The sequence below is a fragment of the Pempheris klunzingeri genome, chromosome 5, assembly GCF_042242105.1.
Source record: "Pempheris klunzingeri isolate RE-2024b chromosome 5, fPemKlu1.hap1, whole genome shotgun sequence".
Lineage (NCBI taxonomy): Eukaryota > Metazoa > Chordata > Actinopteri > Acropomatiformes > Pempheridae > Pempheris > Pempheris klunzingeri.
The window spans coordinates 5,486,355-5,508,484 of NC_092016.1; the positions used below are offsets into that span (position 1 = coordinate 5,486,355).

Consider the following 22,130-nt stretch of genomic DNA (forward strand, 5'->3'; position numbering starts at 1 on the left):
CATGAAAGGGCATCAAATATGATTTCATTGTGCAACCCTGTGTTGTAAACCTTGAACCTTAGAGAAAAGTCACGTTTTAAGACACGTTCACTTTGAAGATGAGTGGTGACAGACAGACAGTTTTACAATTTAACTCCACATAAACCGCCACATGGTGTCTCTGCATGAGCAGAGCTAGAATTTCGGCTGCTCAGCTCGGCTTTGGCTGGGGATGAAGTTTGCAAAACCCTCACAGGACCACTGCAAGGAGGCAGCATATGTTGGGCAAGTGTTGGAGGGCAAAGGTATACGGTCATGTAATAAACTGAGGTTGTAATGCTTCCTCATCGTCATCATCAAAGGAGTAAAACATTAAGTTGTGTGAAAAGAGAATTATATGGGAATTTCTATCTTCGTGCAAACATTCTTGTAATGGGGCATTTCCTCAGTTCCTTGAACCTAACACACACACACACACACACACACACACACGCGCGTGCACGAGAACAAATAATAAGTGGGCATTACCTGGTACCGAAAACTGTCTGCAACAGTGTACATAATCCAGACACAAAGAATATGGTGGAGATGAGCTGGCTTTTGGCGACGTTGTTGTCTTTTATGCAGAGGGGCTCAGCCAGAATCAGCGGGATTGCAATGATGCCACCGAATGCAAGGATGTAATGCTGTCAAGGCAGATGAAAGCGGATCAGAAACTGAGATGCTGCATTTACATGACATGCCCTAAGCAAATAGGATGGCCCTATATCACTGGCCTTAAGTTCAGATAGGAAGGAATGAGAAGCTCAGTGGGAGTCTGGGCAGCTGCTATACCTGGTACATCAGATCAAGCCAGATAACATGAGCTGACAGGGTGTGTCGAGCTGAGCTAGCCTGTGTGTCGACATAAATCTGGACACACTCTGGTCCCACAAGTTCTTCAGCCTCACTAAACAAGTCAATATATCAAACACAACTCCTTAAATATCAATAAGAGTTTGTGTAACTTTGTGCTATCACGCAAAGTTTTTGTCTTTTGTTTTATAATAATATGTCATTTTGTCAGGCAGTAGAAAGAGAAAGGGAGCTGGCAACATAACTACAATGTCAGTGAGGGCAAAAGACTGCTCCACGAGAAAAAAAACGAGCGTATTGTAAACAAAAGCACATATTATTAAAAACTATAGTGACACAAATCTGATTCCATAGTTTGTGGGTGTCTGTCACAACTTTACGAAATGACATTATAAAAGCGATGCATACCGTGGGGATTGGCATTGATCAAAAAAAAGATTAGACCAAGGCAAAAAACAATTGAAGACAGATGCTAATAACCCTGACTAGATTTATGGAGGTATTTTCGAAAGCACGTCTCCCATAAATCAGAGGGAGAGGCCTACTTTCAGTGTCATGACTGAGGAAACTGGGAGAAAGGAAAACACTGTCCTTTCAGGCCTCATATAATTTCATTATATCTCTGTCTGGATTACAGTAGTGTACTATTAAAATAAAATGTAGCTGCAGCTAAAAATACATGTCACATCAGCTCATTACTGTGGTCAGTCAAAGTTTAAAGAGACTTAAGAACTGATCGGCTAATGCCAGAATCTAGAAATAAACCTACAGCAAGAGCGGCTGTGAGATATAGTAGCGAAAGGTTAAAGGGTGCTCAGATGCTGGAGATATTCAGGGTCTTAATTAAATCAAATGCAGGGAGTAGACAACGTGGTAACCTCGGTGTCATGCCCTATAACACACAGATGAGGTGGCCAATGAATGTCTAACAACCATGCAGATTTATCACATGCTATTTTGTGATGTGATGAAACGATTGTGATAATATATCAAGTCAAATGTCCCAGCAGACTTAAAGATGAGCTAGATGACGAGGAAACACATTTTTTGCTTTCAGTCAGCCACCTGGGAATTTACAGCTCGTTGACCCTTACTTTTATGTTTTTCCTGTCTAGTGGAGTCCTAATGTGCCCAATGAAACGTGCCCCCCTCCGTGATAACAAGCTATTTAACTTTTCTTAACAGACTCAAAACATATAATCACTGTCATCTGTCTGGGTTTCAGTTGGTTGTGTTTGTCATTTTTCTTCTTCTTTTTTAACAATGATACAAATGCCTTTTTTATATTTTTCCCTTCTCTTCTAACCCCCACCCCCCCATGTATATTGTTACGATTTTTATAGTTCCTCTGTTTAAACTGTACTTATGTATATATTATATATTTTTTATATTTCCTCCTATCTCTTGTAACGTTATAAATTTCCACATCATGGGACTAATAAAGGAAAACCTTATCTTATCTTATCTTATCTTATCTTATCTAGGAATGCAAGCTGACTGGATATCCTGGAAGACATGATTTTGACTTCCTGAAGTAAAAGCAATGAGGTGACAAATAGAGGTAAGAAGGGATATAAAAATTGAAAAGCTGGAGAAAGGTAATGACCCTTGTGGAAAAAAGCTTGTTGCAGCTGTAAAAGTAACCGGGAGGACAAAAAGAGCAGACCACTCCCTTGGGTGTAAACGTTTCATCTCCTTTCATGTTTCTTCACCTTTTTACTTTAAACTCAGGATGTGTCATGCTGATCTATCGGTTAGTCTGTTTAGAGTCTAAACAACGTCACGCCCTTGAGATAGCGTACACTGGGGCCCACTATTCTTATATTTCTAGACATAGCCAGGTATCATATCACACAGCAAGCTGCAAAACAAATATTACCTTAAAACTAATAAGTAATGTGTACAGAAATTATGCAATAATCAATAACATACATAATATTTCTTATATTACTGCAAACAGGGTACGAGCTGTAGTTTTCACCTTTGATGTGTTCCAAAATGACATTCTCCAAAGAAATGCACATAAACAATAACATATTTATCATTATCGCAGCAGTCTTTCAACAGATGTCCTGTTTCATACTCCTCATTCTCAAAGAAGGAATAAACATCCATTTGAAAGTATCTCGACATGATTGCTCTTCCTTTGTCTGTGGTTCCCGGCCTTTAATGCACAAGAAAACATTACACTCTATCTCAATTGTTGACCAACAATTCAGAGTTTATTCATTTTGCAGGGATGCCGTGTTTTCATGGCATGCTCCAAATGTAATGGCTGCTCTGCTCTGAAATAAAACTCATGACCTTCTGGCCCTCTGATGTAGACTTTTATGTAAGACTTTTTACAGTTTCATGGGCTCTCCCCTGTACATTTCCCTCTGTATTAGAAATACTCTTAATTTTGTATTTTTCTGTGGAGATCAGGCTCCTTCACCCTAGATGTTCTATAATAAACCAAACAGAGTTGAGATTTAGACGTGTCAGTTACTGTGAAATGTTGCTGGATCAAAGTGTTTCAGGTTTAATGTCAGGATCAAATCCTGGTCAGCTGCTTTAGGGGGGATTTCAACACCCTTTGATTTGAATTACAGACAGTCTCAAAGTACTGTAACTTGTTTTAAGTGCTAATTAACTAGCCTTAAACATGCTAACATTTTATGACCACATGACTTGACGCCACATGAATGTAGCCAGGTGAGAATCAGTGCTGTGAGTTGAACCTTTGCTCTGAAGTTTATACTGAGAGTCACTGGACAAGAGCTAGGGGAAATCTGCAGGATTGCTTTCAGGGAACAAAACAGAAAAAAAAGATGCTGTTCTTGTGAAGAGAGCAAAGCTAAATCTTTTGAAAGGAGATGGTGGAAAAGAATCCTAACATCTAACATCTTGTCTTTGTCCAAAAAAGGACCACTGTCTATATGCAGCAGACATGACAGTCTCAGTTGTTTTCAGTAATTAGGAAGGTATTATATTAACATGACAGTAATATATTGTTACTGAACATATAGAACCCTTTACTGGAATGAGACAAAACTAACTACTCTGTATCTTTTTTTTCCAAATAGTTGTTTTTGGCTCAATATACTGTCCATGTATTACACTCAAGTTACAATACTACAATACATCACTGTATAATTAACATTACTCATAACCTCCAAATAAAGATACACAATATTTATTATTTCTCCACTAATCAATGTTATGTCTATTAGCACTGAATTAAATAACTCAAAGTAAAAGTGTTTTTGCAGTAACAAGCCCATAGAGGATTATCATTAACTTGGCTGCACTGTCTGTCAGTTTGTTTCAGCATACTTCTGTTAAAAATGTGATACTTCTGCAGCACTATTCAGCTGTTTTAGACTATTATTAGAGGCCTCCTACCGCAACTGCTATCAAATTGGACCAAAAAAGCCATTGGATGAATTTACCTGGAAGCCGAGCAGAATGCAGAGGTACCAAGGCGGCCTGTCGTTGAGAGAGTAAACTAAATCTACACCTTTGTCCACACTCTCCTCCGGGGCCTCTGTGTGTGGTTCCGCAACATGAACTGTCAGCTGTGGCTGTTCATCACACTCTTTTCCCTTGAAAAGAAGCACAACAAAGGCAGACAAGTCATTAACTCATCACTTTCATTTATCCAAGCAACATCAAATAGAAAACAATGTTTTCTTACTGAATTCCATCCAGACTATTTGGACACCAACTCTACAATGCAAACATACCTTATCATTAAGCTGCACACACCATGGACTCTCATAGAGCTAAAGGTTTCTTAATGGTTTTGTTTTTTCCTTGTCTTTGAAACTGGAAGTTGTTCAGGGAAAGCTGGCGGTCCGGTTAAGATCAGATGGCAGACATAAATGTGACCCATACGCAACAGAATTAGTTGTGACGTTTAGAACATCCATGTGGGCGATAGCAGAGGCCAGGTGGGGTGAGCACCGTACCTACAAAGACACTGTTGATAAAGGCAGTCCTCCCACACAATAGCTTTGATCTTTTACAGCTATGTCAAATATACAGCATGTATATAGATTATAGAGATACCAAGATTACAAGATCCTTGTCATTGTTTTAACTCTTCGGAGTCACGGACCGCCCACCGGGATCAAAGACACAAACACAAAGAAAGGCAAGCTAAACAGTTTTAATGGGAAACACAACGGTAAAATGAAAAGTAGTAAAAAACCACCATTTTACCCCAAGACTCTGGAGGGTTAGATCAATATCAGGCTTTGACATGAGGGAACTGACTTTGACTTTGTTGGGCTGGCGAACAACTTACTGGATTTAGCAAACATGCATACATTGCCTTACGTTACACAATTCGATATTTCTGTATTTTTTGCATTTGTGCTGAAGGACCAGTTCTCTCATAATCCACCTATGCATGCAGGTGTGTGTATCATATCATTCAACATGAAGTTCAGGGCAATTCAAATATGCTGAAAATCGTCCATGTCCATGTTTCATGTTACACCATAATTTCCAGCAAATATTTTTATATAGCTATATTTTTCAAATTATTTTGGTGGTATAAACTTGAAAGTGCATGAAAATGTAGTATTACCAGGGGAAACTGGCTGAGTCTAGGCTTTAAACAAATTCAACTGGCAAGAAAGGACTGTACTAGCAATAGTAATCACAGCCATTGCTGAAGCAGGCGCAATAAATAAGGCTAGAGCAGCCTCGTGACAGCCTGGGTGCTATTATTTCTGTTGCAACACCCCTGAGTTCAGTTTCAATATATTTTTGTATAGCCTAATATCACAACAGAGTTTGACTTTCTATCTCCGTGACTGGTCCATGCTGAAATTCAAATTATCCACTTAAAAGACAATGACTTGGTCAATTCAACAGGACAGTCTGTATCCTGTCGTCGTGGCCTCCTCTAATCACCTGCCTGGTCTACCAGTCCATTGTGCCAAATTTGTCATGTGTTTGTGATAAAAAGCCAGTAAAACTGCCATTTGTGCAGCTGTGATTTAAATGGTGCGCCCAGCCCTGTTGTCCCTTGTTAATTGCCATCTGTTTATATATAATAAGTAACAGAATCAGAATCAGTTTTATTGGCCACACATACAAGGACTTGAGTCATACAGATACATGCACATAACTAACAAAGACAACAAAAGCTGAACATATGAAAACATGAACATTCAACTGCTATTTAATGCTATAAATATATTTCTAAAGGTGGTTCGACTTAGTAGTAGAGTTACAGGTTTACTGCACAGGGATTGTTCCTAACATATGCAGCATATATGTGGAACATGTTCGTAGAGACATTACCACAGATGCATGTGTGTTTCACCTGCTGGTGTCTATGTATGTGTCTAAAAGTAAATGCAAGGATCTAAATCTGAAATCATGATCTTTCATATCTTAAGGTCATTGTGGGAAATCAACTTCTCCCCAAAACTAACTTGTAATTCTGAACTTTGATAAAATGCCACAACAGCTGACAATTTCCTGTAAACTGTTAACACAAATATCTAATCAGCCAATCATGTGGTAACAAATCACTGTGATTAGACATGTAGGCGTAGTAAAGAAGTTCTGCTGAAGTTCATGGTGGGAAAAAGAGAAACATTTCCACAGAGCTGCAGTTCCCTGGGCGAAAATACCTGGTTGATGGCAGCAGTTATAGGACTGGCCAAACTGGTTTGAGATGATAGAAAGGCAACAGTAGCTGAAATTATCACTCCTTAAAACCGAGGTATGAAGAAGGTGACTGGTGAGTCTTTGGCTTAAAAGGGGAAATTCTTTTGCCATTTAAATCATTTTAGTGACCACAAGATACTGAGAATGTGAGAAAAGTGAGACAAATGGATATCCAGTGTGGTCCTCTGGTTTAAGTATGTAACACTAAAGACTATGGCTTTCTTTGATCTTATAAAAACAGTGAAGCTGTCAATGTAAAAGCCATGACACTCTTCTGTTCTATCTAAATTTCACCAGTTTATAAATTAAAAAAACATGCTGTTCTCCCTTTGAAATTACATCAATACATATATACATATATATATATATATATATATATATTCCCTAACACCACATTTATTTGTGGAAGTGAAGGCATCTCGAGACTCCACACATAGATGTAACCAAATCCACATGTATCACATGCTCACAGATTCAGCCGAAGCTAATTAAAAAGATTTGACATTAACATTCAGAGGAAGGATTTCAAATGCAAATGTTAGACGAGATTAATGACTATATGTCACAGATTATGGGAAATAGGTCTACTTTACATTTGTTTGCTAGTGGATAGTGGAAAGCATTTGTGATATAATTCATTAAAGATTTTATATAATCTATGTCAGAAATGTTTAAATGTTTTTTGTTGCTTTTTCTTTATTTACTCAAGTAATAAATTACTGATATATGAGACACACATGCAAAGAGGTCAACTCCTTAAAGAGGCCACGCGGGATAGCTCGGCTTCCTGTGGTTTTACACAAACACTTTGATGATGTGGCTGTCTGAAATGCAAGTATGCCTGGTTTGGGAGTTAAAAATGACTTAATACTGAAAAGCAAGAGAAAACATATTTGGTCAATTTGTAGTGAAAAAACATCAATCTTCAATATATAATTTACGCTATAAACTTTCTACATTCTGTTTTCGGTATCCTATCATTTAATTTGTGTATACATGATGGGATACTCCATGTAACTCATGAGCTGCATTCAAATGCAAAGAGGTCAGCTCCTTCTGACAGTCCACATGGGACAGATCACTTTCCAAACGTTTTGTACAAACACTTTGAGGATGTGGCTGTTTGAAGAGTAAGCAAGTTAGTGGATGATACCAGTGTTTGAATTGTGACAGCGGTATTCAGGGAGGTGTTTTAAGTGGAAGTGGTGAAGGATTAGGTGGGGACATATGAGATGACATTGCAAAGACAAAGCTGTGGCAAGTTCGACAGTAAAAAAAAAAAAAGAAGGACTTTTCAAAATCAGTCTGACTAACCATTTTTTGGAGCCACTCCTTGGTTAAACATGAATGTAATCAAGCAATGGTTTAGATTATTTACTCTAAGGTCATAATGAGGAGAAACTAACTTATTTAATTAATTATTAAGTTCAGAATGAAAAACCTTGTCTTCAAAGTAGATCAGCTACATTACAAACATTACAAAGCGTGTAGCAGGTAAAGATGTCAGTAAAGAAGGCGCTGCTGTGTCTGTAACCTACAGAAAGTCACGTAAAGCTGTTGGCCTGCCTTCTTTGTCCAGTGTTTAGAAGTTAGATTAGATTAGATTAGATATTCAACATATATGCATGTACAGACCCACAACCTCACCAACAAAATCAACAAAAAGAAACATCATATGGCCTCATTTACAGTCTATGTTCACACATTACCATTAATACATTTATTAGAAAGTGAAACTTTCTTCTACCCCAAAATACCAACCCAGCACCCAGCACCAGTTTGTTTATTATGCTGCTCAGTTGAACACTGAGCTAAAGGCTAAAGGCTCAGGTCACTAAAGTGAGCTCCCAGAACATACTCGCAGACTGACAGACACACAGATATTACTGAATGGCCTAATGTTGTGTCTCACTGGGATTTGTCCTCGTATGCCGCAAGGCCAGTACACCACTGTGCTGAAGTGTGTTGGCACTTAAAGCTCAGCTGAATGCCTCAAATGTTACACACTGAAGCCAGTACACAAGATAACATCCAGACCCCAATGAATGTAAGCCACATGTCGTCTTGCTGTGCACATCCCAGTCACATGTCAGAGAAAGAAATGCGAATGTGGATCCATCTGCACCACATTATGTCTCTGTCTTTGATTTACTCCCATGTCAAACATTCTCAGCAGGTAGTGGACACGGACATTGACTTCAGCAGTTACATGGCCATTTGCTTCCATCTAGTGGATACCCTCCTCCACTCTAATAATCTCAGAAGAGGAGGTCATGCGAGTGGAGGGAGCCACCAGCGGTGGGAATGCTCTCTGTACTACATCCTTTGGACAAAGGGACAGTTCACCTAAATGACTGCTTTGTGCTTTTGTTTGTTCTAGGCTGTCTCTGATTCTACGTAATGTCTTTGGTTCATTTCTTTCTCGTAAACAAAATCAAAAGAAACATTCCAGAAACAGTGTCCCTGTTATTCTGGATAATCAGCAGATCTGTTTGTGAACAGTTTTACTTTGAACTACTGTCTAGAAACAGTCCCATGTATGAAAACGTTTGATTGTGTTTTCTATGGATTATCCAGATTAAGAGGGACACTCTGTCTAGAGCAACACATTTTTGATTTTTTTTTTTTTTTTTAAATAAATGCCACTTTCGAAACTATAAGCACAAAGTTGAATCCGTCTCAGTTTTATTAGGGTGCTATCAGAGAGTAAGTAAGAAAGTAAGAAAGTATAAATCAGTGGCAATGTACTTTCCCTGGTTGTTCTAGAGGCCAATAGGTTGGCTCATTCCATCCCTCACTGAGCCATTATCTTCTTTTCTGCTCCTTTCTGATTTTTCAAAGTTAGTATTCACAGACAGTTGCCCATTCCCAGCAGCCTGTTGCTGTTGCTTGAAAGTACAATATGAAATGTTTTTGATTAAGTCAGGGAGTGCACTGTTTGTCATAGATTCCTCAAACAGCACTCATCACTCAACTTGCCAGGGCAGCATCTAACCTCAAACTGAGGTCAAGTCTACTCAGGCGCTAAAAGAAGCCAATAGCAAATTCTGCAACAACTCACCATTTTTGCCCGTTTACCTTAGCTAATGTGTAATGTGCTCTGCTCTTGCTGTTGCCATGACTTCTTCTGTGCTGGCCTTACTTTGATAGCTAAACCAGTATCTCTATTTTAAATATCAAACATATATTTTACTTATTAAAACCTGCCATCAACCTACTAATATCATGATGTACATACCCACAATACAAGAAATTCTTATCTTCCAAAGTTTTGAATTGGATATTGAATTGGATATTTCTAATGAAACTTACTCTCTGCATCTATCCTAAACCCAATTTAAGGCTTAAGACTTTTTTTTAGCACAATGACTGTTCTTTAAAATTTCTTTATCCCCTTTTGTACCTTTGCTGTTTGGTTTTTGCATGCTGAGAGTTTGTATCGCATGAAGCCAGCCTTTGTTTTTGGAGTTTGGCCTCTATCTTCTGATACCTGAAACCCTAAATGGACTTCCCCTGGACTCAAAGCTGCACCGACAAACAAAAGCTCACTTGTATAATAGTAAGAAAAATGTCAAAAACACATTTTCTTTCTCTTCAGTTGCTTTTCTCTGTGAGCTCTAAATGTAACCCTGGTAGAAAAGAGGTTCTGTGTAGCAGATATTAAAAGTAATAAAATTACAACCCAGGGACCTGCAGTATATGTACGGTACACAATGATGGACAAACACACAAATACAAAATAATTCAATATTAATAAAATCTTAAATCAACATATCACTGAATAAAAGTATCTAAGAAAAATAAGATTAGTTGCATTTGATTAAGTTGTTTAGCTTCATTTTATTCTTATCTGTTTCCATTTTATTATGGATTGAATCAGTTATCTGCTATTATTAGTTTGAATTAGTGACTGCTGTTATTTTTCCACATGCTATATCCGTTTGATGTTTTTAACACTGAACGCTGCAGAAAATCTTTAAAAAGCCACTAAATATGCTTTTCAAGACGGTAAATTTAATCTTCCATTAGATAAGGATATCTGCCACTGGGATGATGCACCTTATATTCATTTGAAATGCAACATAGCCCGTCTTTTCCAAGTTTTTGTTCTTGAAAATCGTAAGCGTTTTTCTAGCATACACAACTGTTATAATAGACGATTAAGCTCTTAAATAAACACATCTCCCCAAAGTAGAGGAGATGTGCTCCAAAGTTGCCTGAAAAGATCGAGCAACATCAAGAAACAGACTTAGTTTTAGATGCATCTTACGGAGAGCACACTGAAGCACGAGTCAAACACATTTAACCCCCAAAAAAAGCCGGAAGAAAAAGTCATAAAAAGGTTCTTGTGAAATGTATTTACATGACCAAAGCCTACAAATGAATTATGAAAACTTGATCTAGATGCCAAAGTCACTAAGCTTGATTTATTAAACATATAAACCCTAATTCAACATCTTTGGATTAATTGTATGCTGGTGGTTTCTTGTTGGGCCTTTGTATAGGAGTGTCAGGCACTATACAATACAAGGATTATAATAATAATAAATGAGGCTCCTTGCCTTTGCCTGCACTACATATTTTGCAGATGTTAACAGCCTGACATGTTCACCCAGCTGCAGTTTGTTTGGTTTACCCATTTTTCCAAATTCTTCAGTTAAGTTAGATGTGGAGAAAAAGCGGAAACATCATCCCAACTCAGCTGTGTACACTTGCACACCCCATGCAGCCAGACCTTTTTACAGTTCACACACACAAACAAAATACAGGCCCCCGCGTCAAAACCCTTTATTCAGTCTCTGTTTCTGTTTCCATTGTTTTATTAAAGACAATTTCTAGTTTTAGTTCTTTGATCCATTTCGACTACACTGCAGACTGATCTTTGCCCCATAGTACTACAGTAAGTGTGCATACTTTTCACATTCCACAGTGGCTTACGTTTAACTCTTACTGCTGCAATGTAAGAAAATAGAACTGTACTTCTTTGTATCCTGGTAAGGAAAAGTAAAAAAATGAAAATCAAAAAAAGCCATTTTCTTTGTAATTATTCATATTAACTAGATTTGCATTTGACACTTTGATTTTGTTTGTGTCACAAAGCTGGACTGAAGAATTGAGAGATAGTTCAGGTCACTCTAGACTTACCCCGAATGCAGGATTGACAGTCCCCTTCTCATTGAGTCCCAGCTCTATTTTCTCCTCTGTGGTAAAATGCATTGTTCTAAACGAGGCCAGGTGGCGTGTGGCTGCTTGTGAGGATCGAAGTGGACTCCACACAGACACTCTAACACACACGGTGGCAGTAAAACTCTGACTGACCGCAGACCTAAGGTGGCAATGTGAACAACCGCCTCACATCACCAAGGAAACAGAGTATCACCGCCAAGAGGAGAGTGTCTCTGTCGATTTTCAATCTCCTCTCCAGCTCTGAAAGGTCTCTGGTCTGTTGCTAAGCTTATTTACACTAAGTTATGGTCATGTGCCTGCTGTTGTGTGACGATGGATCCTGTGAGAGAAGACAAGCACGTTTGTCACATGAAACTTTGATTTGTCATACCCATGAAGATGGCCTTCTCTTATCAAAAGTTTGGAGTTAACAACCTTTGGGGATACGTGTCATTGTGTAGGATTTCAGGGGATAAACCTCTGGTGTTTGATTTGAGTCTTAGCTCTTTTATCTTTTTTTTATATATATATATATGTGTTAAGTAGTTCACCAACACTACAATGGGCACCGTGTCATCACGTGCCACACTGTGAAACTTTACATTTAATCTGGCTGACATTGTAATTAGTTTCAGTGCATGTGCCCAGCAGATCATTGTGCTCGCTGATTCACATTAAGTCACGTTAATCATTCGTTGCTGTAGAACAAAACTCTGCGTTCAGTTCGTCCGCCTCCAGCTTCCTGTATATTTGATATTGTTTTACAACTTCTAAAACTTCATTAAAAACTTTTGTCAGCCTGCTTTTACCTGGTAATTTCTTTGGTATCTTCCTGTACCACCACTATTATTGTTATCTGTTCCCTGTTACTTTATGCTGCCTGTTTTTTGACTTGTTTGCATTGTTACTTAACGTTTGCCACGTTGCTAAATGTTGATACTGCATGTATCAGCAAAATATACACCGACATAAGTCCATTTTTTCAATAGGCTAATAGCCTCTCTTGTAACATTATAGCCACTTTGTTCTGGTTCTGTTTGGTTCTATTTGGTTAAATAAAAAAAGTGATTCAAGAGACCGGACCAGTTTACTTTAACATTTAACCAAGGCCTTGATGTATGTATGTATGTATGTATGTATTCTACAAATTTTGATAGGAAACAGAACTGGATCATGTTCACACATTTGCACAGCACACAAGCAGTGTGCTGAGTTCAAACCTGGTTGCAGGCAGCAAAAGCACTTTCATTGGAGTTGGGGAAATATTATAGTTTTGGTTGAATACTACTGTGCCTCAGGTCGATTTGGACCTTTACAATATTAAACCAAGACCATGATCTGCCCTGTTTATAACGTTTTAGTCCATATGAGCGGATATCAACATGTTGTGATTTGGTAGATGAATTCATTAACAATGTTTCTTTTAGTTGACAGGGTTTCTTTTCCATTAGTTCTGAAGCCCATCATATTGCATGGGTTTGTATGAAAAGCCTATAAAAAGACCCCTTTTTTTTTAACAATTTAAAACTGCAGATTTGGTGACTTTATGATGACTAATTGTCAAAAAGAAAATGAATTTGGTAAAAAAAATATATATATACTTATATTGCTAAATTATCTTGCAAATGAGTGATGACCTAATGCGCAACCTCATTTCTGTTAAAAATGTTAATAAAGTAAATAACTTTGGTTGGTTGGTTGGTTATCAATATTCAATACCGTCAAAATAACAGGATATGTGGAGACTTCACTAAGCACAGTGCCTTCTGATCAGGGGAACATTTGAGGACCAAACATCTCATGCACCAGTACTATTTCATCATCTTTCTGTTTATGTGCATGTTAGAAGAATGCAGACTGACTGAAAACGTTTTAAGTGTTTAAGTGCCTTTTCAATCAGTCTGCATTCTTCTACATGCACATAAACAGAGACAGGAAAAATGTAGGACTGACTGGCTACAATTTAGTTTCTTAAAACAATTACAAAATACAGGTTGTGTGACTTGAATACAGGTCCATTAATGATATTTTGATACTTTGATGATATTATATAAATAAGAAATTTAGTTTGCCAGGTAAATTATTGGCAATGAATCTTACTAAATTAAAAAAAGAAAAACATATATCACCAAGTTCAAATCTACTGTTTCATGTTGTACCAATAATGACCCTTACTGTACACTTAGGAAGGAACTAAATACCATATACTCCCCCCCTTACAGTTAATTAACATTTTAGAGGGGGTATACTATGATAAATACATCACGGGAAACGCACGGGAGTATATTTGCATGCCTCTAATGTGCCTGATCATCAATTTCATAGTTGGCTTGTGAAATGTGACTGAATGGGGCTTGAGGTCTTGTCCCCTCATATTACAACTACTTAACATTTTCTGGATGTTAGCCTTTTCTAAACCTTTAATTCATCCTTTAGACTTTGAAATTTGCCCACATTTGAAACCTCACTTGACCCAAAAGCTGTTATCTAACCTGTTCCTGTTACCACTGCTACTCAGGAACTGGATATAGGCCTACTGTGTGTATGTAAAAACGAACATATGTTTAACATCACTGTCCCGCATGCCGCACGGGAACCAATTTTCTTGCTAAGGGGATGACGAACCAATTCACTCCCGTGTCATGGCATGTCTGGGAGACTTGTCATGAGGGTGGTAGTCATTGAGAAAAGTGTCTGCTGGGCCAGGAACAGCTGAGGGCTGATGCTTTTCTATGCTTGGTAATTGGAAAATGCAAATTTGATGTAGAGAGTCATAAGCTCACATGTCACAACGTGAGGAATTTGAACAGACTTTACACGGAAAATTGCAGAGGAGATTGGAGCATGAGTAAAAAAAAAATGTCAGTGTACTAGTTATGTAACACTACTGCCAGTGTTGGTGTTCAGTGTTTCTAAATTATTATTTTTCATTCATTTTACGTTAGTTTTCATGTTAAATGTGGAGCTCGATCTGATAAGGACAAAGGCCTCATGTATTGAAATGTTTACTGCCCCTCTGCTGTGTGATGTTTATTTTGCAGGCCACAGTAAGTATACATTTGTCTGAGTAGAAACTCTACTTCCAGCGTTATCACTCCATCACTTTGATGTTATAAGAAGCTTTAGCTTTTTATGTTTAAATGTGTGTTTAGATGTTGTCTCTCGCTCTTACACAGAGGCATGAAAAGCCACTGCACCACTGAGACATGTGTATATCATGTTCTATGGCAACCCGTAGAGCTGGGTCAAAGAAGATGCAACAGCTTTTGACTCTTCCCCTTAGAAACGTTGCCTGGAGTGAGGATGAATGTCTGCGCCAACTTGAACATCAAAGGCATTTCATGTTCTGCTAGGACAGCCACGCTTTGATTTTCTTATTTATGACTTTGTCATGTACCTACATCATCACCACAAAGAGGCCCTGCGGTCATGGTCTGTATTTCCCAAGGTCTTTGAAAATTATAACTATAACTAATTACAGTAGAACTTTTATGTTCATGTGCAAAATAGTCACTTATATCTGTTTTAGCTCCACAGAAACACCAGTTGTCACAGAAGTAAGTAATTCATTCTTATCGTTTACATATTCATAACTCCTTCTCCCTAGATGATCCCACTTTCCTGCCAACAGAGTTTACAAAGTTGCTGTTGAAATTCAGCACAGCAGTGTCTGTGGGATTTGACATGGTACTACTTGCACTGAAAGGGTTCTTTGTACCTTCAGACTCTCACAGTTCACTCTCACAGTTCACAACAATGTCTTGGTGAGTATTTCACCTAAGACCAAAGAGGTGGGAATGCATCCAACCTGAGAAAGTTAGCTTTATTTTGAAATCTCAATAAAGCTCAGTCGGTCCGTATCGGATTGCGAAAGAACTGACAAGTATCAGATAGGCCTACTGCAGGCCTACATACAATATATTTGATATAAAATATCATTCAGATACCACGCAGTTTTTTAAAGATTCAAAACTTGAATTTAGAGGAGCTAGTAACAAAAGTAACTGCAGAAATCTCATGGAGCAATATGTTATCAACCACTTATACAGATCTGGTCCTCACTAACCAATGAAACGTGTCTAAGGATATCCTTTGAAAGAGCTGGTCAGAGCTCTGATGAACCATGGACCCTTGTGACACACTCCAAAGAAAAAGAGTTCTCACAGTACTGTAGCTGCTGTCCCATGTCTTACTGTCCTGTTAAGTACAACTAAAATTAACCTTTATTGACATAGTGGGAGGTAACATGATCTCCTGATAATGGAGCAAAACTTCAAAAGGAAGGTCACGGTGGATGATGTGTGGACAATGCATCCGACACATATGACACGGATAGGTGCCCTTTTTCCTCCCAGCAATTTTTTTTTTTTTTCCCCCAACCTTAACGAAGCAGGTTTGTTGCTTAATTTATACTCTTTTGCTATGACCATGGTTTTTTCCCCAACTCCAGCCAAATACTTATTGTTCTAATCAATCCAGCGAGACCAGAATACAACACCAGCAACAGTAGGATGTGCCACAAATCAAGCTATTTCAGCCCATGTACCTCACCTTAACTCACCTAAACCATTCCCTCTGGCACAGACCCTCAGGAAAAGCACGGAAGGCCTGACTAGATTGAATCGATCTGGACCCAGTCAGATTACTCAATTAAAAATGACTAAAATAAACATCTGATATGTCTGCATACATTGGACCGTGACTTACGGGTTAAGATGAGAACCATGTACTACAATTCTGGCTGGGGACCTTTCATGCATCTCCCTCCACCTTTATTCCTGTCATATCTCTAATAGTGCTTTCTAATAAAGGTTTCAAATGCCCCCAAAAGTTTATATTTGTTTCAAAATATCTATGTACATTTATGTTCATATATTTTCTTCAAACTAAACTGAAACTAGCCATGTCAATAATTATTAGAGAATTGCAAAAACAAGAGTGACTTGAATTGAATAACCATCATAACATGGTGATGGTATGATGTCTTGTAAGCAGACCTGAACTTAATCTTGGATAATGACACGCCTACAAAGGTACATATGGTTTTATCACCATGTTTTAAGATCCATGAACTCTGATCAAAGTTGTTCCTGCTGATAACTTTGGATAAAAAGAACCTCTCTACTGCTGTGTCCCATTGGCTCATTTACATTACTTCTTCTACAGTGACTTGTTTATTTTGGGTGTGATTTATAACTGTAGCATTGTTTCAGTGGTTTGCTTTGTTAACCTGGTCCAGGCCTTTTTTTATTGTAATCAGAGGCAAAGCTCAATGGCAGCACACAAGCAATGCCTGTAAATCAGTCAGGGGCGGATCGGATCTAATTTGCCTAACTTAAGCTTCCCTTAGCAACTCAGACACACGTAAACACAGTACTCAGCACAGTTTAGGGAGTGAATTTACACTTTGTAACATGTAACTATAATTCCACTTTTGGTGGTAACTAGTAAATGTAACGTGCGCTCACCCTCTGGTATCCCACTGGAGAGGCACCTTTGTGGGGGGTCCCTTGCGGCAGGTTTTAGCTTGGCGGGGCGGATAAAATTCACATCTCAATGCTGCAAATGTAAGTTTTCAATGCACTGTCTACAGTTTGGGAGAAACCTGTGGTGAGTACAAAAGAGCCAAAAAAGTGCATGCTGATAAGATCACGCTCTCAGTATCCATTACAAGTAGCTAAAACAAAGCGTGTCAGAGATAAAGCAAGGCTTTGCTGTAGGAGGAGCCTGTATACTCCCATACAAACCTTCAAACACAAACTGTACACACTGTACAAACACACTGTACAGCTCATACAGTTTCGCACTCAACTGCCAAGGTGTCAGAAGATCGGTTGCCTTAGTGGTCTTATCAGTCATGAGTGAAGCACCTCTGACATGATGAAAAAGGACTGTATTGTCAAATGCAAACAAAATAGTTCAGCTACAAACTTTCCCTCTCTTTTATTTCTAGGCTGGCTTCCTAGTTTAATAAAAGTTTTTTGCTTTCTGGGTAAAATGATCCTGCTGTCTTTGAACAATGTGTTTTTCTCCTTCATTTACTTTTGTATCTACTTGCCAGCCCTCCACATTCTCCTGAGAGTCGGATTTTCAATACCACCTTGTTCCAGACCTCCTGAATCCACAGTTGAGCAACAAAATTAATCCATAATTTGAAATGTCCATCCATTATAAAGCCAGCAGCCATCATTACAGTTTAGCATAAAGATGAAAACAGGGAAATAGCTAGCCTAACTATCCAAGTCTTAGCTCAATTAACAAAGTACATTTCATTTTTCAAAGCCGTACCAAAAAATCAAATGTTATGGATCTGTGATTTCTTGGCTGGCTTTGGCTTCCCCAAATCGCCAAACGAACATTTAATAGCCTTGAAGCCCAATTAAAGTAAAAGGTTGCATTCATTCTAAACTAGCTCTTGAAGTATAGCTTAAATATTTGTAGGACAGAATTTGTACAGTGCTTGTAATTCAAATTTGCTCAAAGTTAGAATGTATAAAGAGAGAAAGAAGGGAGAATAACTAGAGTGAACATGAACTATTGTTTATCACATTGTTTAGCTCTTACCTTTAACCAGCCAGCGTAGTAAAAAGAGACAGGACATGTGGCAACAATGATCAGAATGCTTAATCAAACTGTGACCGGCCAAGTTTTCACCACATTTCATGTGACCGTCCAGCTAATTGATCTCAGCTGAACCAACTGGTTCCATTATCTCTTCCATTGTTTTGTGATTCATAAGCACACTGGGCTACACAAAAAATCCCTGTGCAAAAAAAAAAAATCCCCTAAGCAAGCAGTGGTTTGTTGCTTGTTGTTTGAGTGCCCATCCAGTCCCTTTCAGTGGTAGAGGAAACTTTATGTTATTATTTTTTGTGTGGCCCTCTGTCACTATAGGAGGAAATGAAAGTCTTTTATTCATTGTTTAGCAAAAGAGCAACATTCCTCTGATGGATCACCTGACTAGTACTTTTGCTTTAACATACAAAACATTTGATTCCAGTTAATTTCTTTGACGTCGCTCTACATTATGGACTTCCCCGGTTGTCTATGACAACTATGCGGAAATCTAATCTGCAACGCCAAAGGAAACACTGTCAGCAGCACATGACATTTCAAACAGCTCAGGATCAACACATCTTACAATAGTCATTCTTCCTTATTCATTTTGACAACCAACCCCCTCATGGAGTTGGGTGTCACAATGAAAGAGATTTCAATCAAGAAAAAATTTCATTTTTAAAAACATTTATGACTTTCAGTGTTCTTGAGCTTGAGACACCAACTCATGAATGAATGTGAGTCATGATTATTTGTTCGAATTATTCTTTGTACTGAGAAATAAAATGAAATAATTTACAGTGTTGGAAAGAAATCAAGCTTTTATTATTAGAGCCATAGTTTCATAACAACGCATTATGAAGGTAACATCTAATGGATGTCACAGTAATAACCAGTGTGATAACCAACCTGTGAGACAACCAGTCCTGCTCTCCCCTATTTTAGAAAACCATTATTTCCCAAAGACCATATAATGAAACAGTTTTTAAACCCTGATCAGGACCTTTAATTTACTATCAGGTAAAGTGCCCAGACTAAAATATGCTCTTTCATGTTGATTATACTTAGATAATAATGATTCCACTGTCAGATACAACTTTTCACACATGTATAATTAGAATTATGTTATATTATAGTCAAAGTAAAGGAAGCACAGGTGTATTCACCCCCTAGAATCAGTCTATGTGCTGTATTGTAGGTATTTGTGTGGATTAAATCAAAACCGTCTTGTGTCTTAACTAAAATTCTTTCACAGTGCAATGTTGAATCACATGGATTCACTAAGCAGAACTGATTTTCTGTGAAATAGCTTTCAACATAAGGCTTACCATACCACAAACAATCGTGGAAAGCTGTGAGCAGTTACAGGGCTGTAAACTCTTTGTCCACAAGATGGTGGTATCTCCACACCAGTGAGTGACACTCTCACTCTGCTGAATGCACAGAGACACAATCACTCTGCTGGTTAGAAATAAACAAGTCCAACATCACATCTGGTGCCAGATTTAGGGGATGGAAGAGCTAAAGTTGTGCACAAACCAAAATTTCCAACCATAGCTAAGGCACAACCACACAGGTGTTTTCACTTGTCTCGCTGGAATAGACCTTGTCCCAGGTACTGCTGATCCCTGACAGACTTTGATTGGTATCTCCTGTGTGTGTCTGCTTAAGTGCAAGCGTTTCAAAATGGTGGATGAAGAATGAGACCGCACGCTTATATGTCATAATGAACATCAAGTACATAGCTGACAAGAACTAGATGGTCTCCATGAGGCCATGTGCAGCGTCTTGCCAGCTCTGTTGATATAATCATGTCTTTATTTATTTCAGACCTCCCCTCTCTCCTTGTGGGTTCTTCATATGAGTAAAACCTGCACTCATATAGACTTATTTAATCAAAGTTACTTACTTAAAGTGAGTGAAGAGTGTTGGAAATGCTTTGAAAGGGAGCCCTCAAGCAATTTCCCAGCAGAATGAAACCTGAAGAACTGAAGATGGTTGCATGAATGCGAGGAAGGTTTATGTGAAGGTTAAATATTACGCTTACACATCCTTTAAGGTGGCAATCATGGCAACTTTGAAATGACATGAACTTGAAATCAGCATAAAAGACATGAATGTACTTTCACGTGTATTGTTGAAAGATCCTCTGCTTCACCTCCATCCGAGGATGTGTTTTCCTTTTTATCTCTTTTGCATTCCCTTTGTGGGATATACACATATTATGGCTGTTTTAATTACACATAATTTTGTGAACACATTACTTCCATAGCCTATGTAGTATGGAGGTAGGTAACATTTACATTTACATGTGTCTTGTGATGACAACATGTAATACAACAATGGAATGTCTCAACTGAAGTTAAAAAGATAAAATCCGTGTTTTAGTACACACAGTTTGGTGAATTTAGTTCATCCTAAGAGGTCTACCTAGTCAGAATAACACCTATGAGAGGTGTACAGCGCCTTTATCTCCTACAAATAAACACACTCCTCCAATGAAATCCATACTCATGTCTGCATAAACGATGTGCCTATTTTTCCAATGAAAAGAGTGAGTATCAAAGCATACACAAATTCCCTGTTTGTTTAGGTCCCTTAACCCTTTCATCGAGTACACACACCCCATTCATGCAGAGGTCAGGGTTTACAAAGGTGCATTCACAGGACGGACACGGTAAATCCTAATCTGTAGCCGTATCCCCTTGAGGTCATTACATCTCACAGCAGTGCAAGATTATCTGAGGTAATCCGACACTCAGACCATTGGATTTAGACCATTGTAGATCTCGGAAGAATGAACCTATTCATAACTATCACACTGTCCTTATGTGTGATGACTGCAGTATTTACCATGTTAGCTGTTGTTCTAAGAGAAACTCTGAGTAACCATTATAATATATGTATATATAAATGTATAAACATTATGAGATGTGATGGCCTATTTAAGGCCTGCTGGTAAACTGGTCTGCAGTGGTCCTGAATTAAAGCACGTCAGCTCAATGGGATACGCCGCCTTCCTTGTTTCCTAGCAGAGACGTACATCAACTCCTCAGAAAAAACATACATTTTTATTATATTTGCTTCTAAAGTCTGTACATCATGGCCACCGCAGTGTGTGTTAATGAATGTCAAATGATGCTATGCTGCCAGTGTGTGTTGAACTTCAGAAGTGATTATTTGTTTGTCAGGCTGCTCTAAACCAGCTAAAGTCACAAACCAAACATCCTATATTGTAAAGTTTGGGATTATTATGTTTGCCATTACACTGTATAACACCAGAATGAAGATATATGATTAGACCATTGCACTGCAATGCTTCTTACATTGGTAACTGAAACACTGAATATTTCTGTGCCTTGCTCTTGTTTTATTTCTTGAAAAGAATGAATGATTATGGTGAGAGACTGCACAGTTAAAATCACTGTACATTGCTGAACAATTTAATTCATATCTTTGGAGTCATCTACTCAACAGCACGGCACAACAGTGAATCCAGAATGACCAATGGGCAAAAAATGGTGGCATTTCTTGAAGCAGATGTAGATATGGACAGAATGTGGGCAGTGCATTGACTTTCATTTCCTTCTCAGTGAAGTGAAGGAGGGACACAGCGATGAGGTGCTGCTTATCAACATTTCAGGTAAGACTAGTTCTCTAATGGCGCAGCATTTATGTAAGTTCACAGAGGCAGGAGTGAAGTGCTAAGTTGTAGCCTTGTGGCTAATAGAAGCTGGCTAGCCACATGGATGGAAGTGGGTTTGTGTGTCAGCAAAGTTGTGCGTACTCTTGGGTGTGTGTGTGTGTGTGTGTGTGTTAACAGTTATCTACTTATTTTCCACTGGCACAGGAAGTACATCAAGTGATAGTGGCCCTGTGGGTTTGTAAGTGTGTGTGTGTGTGTG

The 22,130-nt window shown here is 38.4% G+C and overlaps 1 protein-coding gene across 1 annotated transcript in view; it reads right to left on the minus strand.

Moving 5' to 3' along the window:
• The window catches only part of LOC139201473 (solute carrier family 23 member 2), a 29,810-nt gene extending 18,092 nt beyond the window's left edge, over positions 1-11,718 (minus strand). The window contains exons 1-3 of the mRNA XM_070830798.1: positions 11,647-11,718; positions 4,266-4,418; positions 508-665 (exon numbers count right to left, since the gene is read on the minus strand). Of these exons, the coding sequence (XP_070686899.1) occupies positions 508-665; positions 4,266-4,418; positions 11,647-11,718 (383 nt within the window). The remainder of the gene's footprint in view (positions 1-507; positions 666-4,265; positions 4,419-11,646) is intronic.
• Between the last annotated feature and the right edge of the window lie 10,412 nt (positions 11,719-22,130).